At 54.2% G+C, this 3,346-nt stretch overlaps 1 protein-coding gene across 4 annotated transcripts in view; it reads right to left on the bottom strand.

Annotated features, from left to right (window-relative positions):
• Positions 1-84: 84 nt before the first annotated feature.
• Positions 85-3,346, bottom strand: part of RYR1 (ryanodine receptor 1) — a 106,386-nt gene continuing 103,124 nt past the window's right edge. For all 4 annotated transcript variants that reach the window (XM_023649662.2, XM_070224377.1, XM_023649663.2 and 1 more), the window contains 6 exons: positions 3,146-3,280; positions 1,361-1,517; positions 889-953; positions 699-799; positions 468-519; positions 85-322 (listed from right to left, as the gene is read on the bottom strand). In XM_023649662.2, coding sequence (XP_023505430.2) covers positions 227-322; positions 468-519; positions 699-799; positions 889-953; positions 1,361-1,517; positions 3,146-3,280 — 606 coding nt within the window. In that variant the 3' untranslated portion in view covers positions 85-226. The remainder of the gene's footprint in view (positions 323-467; positions 520-698; positions 800-888; positions 954-1,360; positions 1,518-3,145; positions 3,281-3,346) is intronic.

The following is a 3,346-nucleotide window of genomic DNA, read 5'->3' as shown; positions in this document are numbered from 1 at the left end:
TGTCATCTTGTTTTTCTGGAGCGGGGAGGGCAGAATTCCTGGAGGCTGACCCCCCCGAAATGTCAACAGTCCAACACTACGATGTCAGGGGTGTGGCACAGAATTTATTTCTCCAGTACATGACCACCTCTCCCCCGGCCGCCTTGGGGGGAGGGTTTTGGGGGCTAAGGGGCTTGCTGTAAGAATAAGGCACTTGAGGTGGGGGTGAAGGGCCAGCTGGGGTGTCTCAGCTAAGCTGGTCCTCGTACTGCTTGCGGAAACAATCGCCAGCCGGGAAGAAATCCCAACATCTCTCTTGGTACATCTTCCAGACATAAGACTCCTAGAGTTGGGGGATGGGAAGAGTCGGTTGGTCGCATCTTCAAACGCTTGATATCGCTATGAGCTTTGTATTGCCGCCTGCTGATTGACCTTATATGAAAATCTCCATGTCCCTGCCCATTCTCATCCCATTAACACCCCCTTACCTGACCCGTGTGTTCTGTCTCGTCCTTGTTTATCAGATACATCAGGAAAAACCTGGGGGTGGGAGGGCAGCCGGAGACAGGTCAGGACCACCCTTACCTTCTCCTGATTGGTCGGCTGGGGATCCACCCACTTGGAGGCCACACCCCCTTCCCTAACTGGCCCAGCATCCCGCCCCTGGCTGGTGGTGGCCACGCCCCCCTCCTCCTGATTGGCCAGCGGGCCCAGCTCACATGTAATTGGCCAGGTTGTGCTCCTCTAGCGTGTGAGTCTCGAACCCGTGCGGCGTCGTGTCGAAGTAATCGCTGCCGATGCCGCAGATGAAGCACTTGGTCTGCGGGTGGCGGGAGACATCAGAGTGGAGGCCTGTTTGACCCCCCAGGGTCCTGTAATCCCTCTGGGTGGCTCCCAAACATGACCTACCTCCATATCTTCCTTCACTTGCTCTTGTTGGTCTCGGAGCTCGCCAAAAGCGTCAATGATCAAACCTGGGGCGGCAGGGCGCAGGTCAGTGCCCAACCTCTGACCCCGTTCAGACGCCTCCCTCTTCTGACGACCTACCTTTGAGCCTTGCCTCCCATCCCCCATCTCCCTCATCTCATCCTGCTTCCTAAAAATGATACCTAAGGTTTATGGAGCACCTATTAGGAGCCAGACACTTAACAAGTATGAATTAATTCTCACAACAACGCCATGAGATTAGTATGATTAATGTCCGCGTTTTATGGATGGAGAAACTGAGGCCCAGAGAGGTGACTTGCCCGAAGTCTCAGAGCAGAGAGAGGCAGAGCCAGGACATGCACCAGGCAGACTGGATCCTGGGCTGCTGTCTTACAGCCCCGAGACTGGTGCTAAGCACTGAGCCCCCGCACTCACAACCCCAACCAGCACTGACCCTGGATGATGGCCAGCAGGATGACGATGACAAAGAAGAAGAAGGTAATGTCGAAGACCACTCGGTACAGCTCATACTCATCGCCGGCTGGGTCCTCAATCTCATCCCCGATGCCTCCGCCCGCTCGGACGCCCACGTACATGTGGAACAGGTAACACTGCGGGGGCAGGGTGAGAAGCATTGGTTAGCGTTCGATCATTCGACATTCACTGAGTACCTACAGGGCCCTGGCGAGGGGGGCAGGAGACCTAGCAATGACGGAGACAGCCCTCATGGGGTCACGAACACGGCATCAGACGGTCACAACCTAGAAATGCTCAGGGCCGTGAAAGAGCGCACAGGCAGAGGGTCAGGGCCAGGACGGGGGAAGCGCAGGAAGCTTTGAAGCTTTGAAAGCCTGCCCCAGCCTGAGTGATCAGGCAAGGCTGCCTAGAAGAGGAGACATGTGTGACCTGGAACTTGAAGGGGGTGTCAGGTGGGAGAGAGCATCCCACGCAGAGAAAACCACGTGTTACATCACCACTGGGGAGGAAAGAATACAATTTCTCCTGTGAGGAACCGAAAGAGCTTTAGCGGGGCTGGAAAATAGAGCTCCTGTGAGCAACAGCAGGGAGAGAAAGGAGGCCCGGCCAATGGTCAGGGAGGGCTTCCTGTAGGAGGCAGCATTTAAGTTGAAAGGTGAGGTGTCAAGTGAAGGGGTATGTGTGTACATAGGGCCTGGGGGCGGGGGACAGAGAGAATGTCAGATGCAAAGGGCTTGGGTCAGAAGGAAACACATGGTCTTAGGGGAACTGAAAGAGGACAAGGCAGCGAGAGAGCAGAAAGCAAGAAGGACTGTGGTTAGACTCAGACAAGATTAGCTTTTCCCTGGCTTTGTAAGCCATGGTGAGGGGATTCAATTTTATCCACCCGGCACTGGGGAGCCACAAGAAGATTCTGAGCAGGGGGGAGACACAGTCTGCCTGGCGCTTGGGAAAGACTCCACATTTATTCTCTGTGCCCCTAGGAAGTGAGAGAACCCAGTTGTCTTGGGTAAGAGCAAAGGCCAGTAACGGTGGCAGGAAGAAGGCTATGAGTGGCAAGACCTGGCGGGGCCTCAAAGGTCAGGCTGAGGTGCTGGCCTGGGTCCTGAGAGGCTGGTGCCAGATTACAGGACATCTTCTGGGAGAAGGCCCCGAGATGATTCTTTCAACTGTGGCCCATGCCTGTAGTAGGTTAAACTCAATTTGAGTTATGACCACCATCATTAGAATAGAAGAGAAAATATAAACACGCAGGGCATGCTGGCTCTCTGGGTGAAACTTTTAATTACAACTATGATAGTCGCTAATATCAATGTAATCCTTAATATGTGCCAGGCACTAGTCTAAGACTTCTAAGTCTTAATGGTCAAGGAGCACCACTGAGTCCTAAAAGCAACTCTAAGATGTAGGTACCATTATTATACACCTATTTTATGGGGGTAGGGGGGACACTAGAAGATGGGGGGGTTCAGTAGTTTACCCAAAATCACGTGGCTCAGAAGTGGCAGGGCACTTTGCTTGAACCCCTTTCCAATAATAATAGCTTTGAAGGCTCAAAGAATATGACAACGGTGACCAGGATTTATTGAACATTGATTAGGTGTCTTGCACCCCCCCCCCCCCCCGGTATCAGCTCTCTGACCCTTCACGGTGGGCCTATGACGTAGGCACTATCATTAACCCCCTGTACAGATGGGAAAACTAAGGGTCAGGGTGGTCAGTAACTGGCCCCAGAGCACTGGGGTTGGGGGGAGGGGCTCACCGTCATCATGTCGTCACACTTCATGTCAGGCTCGTCCTCGTCCTCGCTCTTGTTGTAGAACTTGCGGAAGAAGTTGAAGGCCACCACGGTGTACAGATAGACCACCACCGCCAGGAGGCCCACCGTCATCACCAGCTGGGGGTGGACAGAGGGCCGGTCAGCTCCACCACCAGCCCCTCCTCTGTGCCCAGCCTTCCTGGT

This window comes from Equus caballus, chromosome 10 (genome assembly GCF_041296265.1).
Source record: "Equus caballus isolate H_3958 breed thoroughbred chromosome 10, TB-T2T, whole genome shotgun sequence".
In the NCBI taxonomy this organism is placed as follows: domain Eukaryota; kingdom Metazoa; phylum Chordata; class Mammalia; order Perissodactyla; family Equidae; genus Equus; species Equus caballus.
The sequence above is the reverse complement of the archived record's forward strand: the minus strand, read 5'-3'. Positions and strand labels throughout refer to the sequence as shown.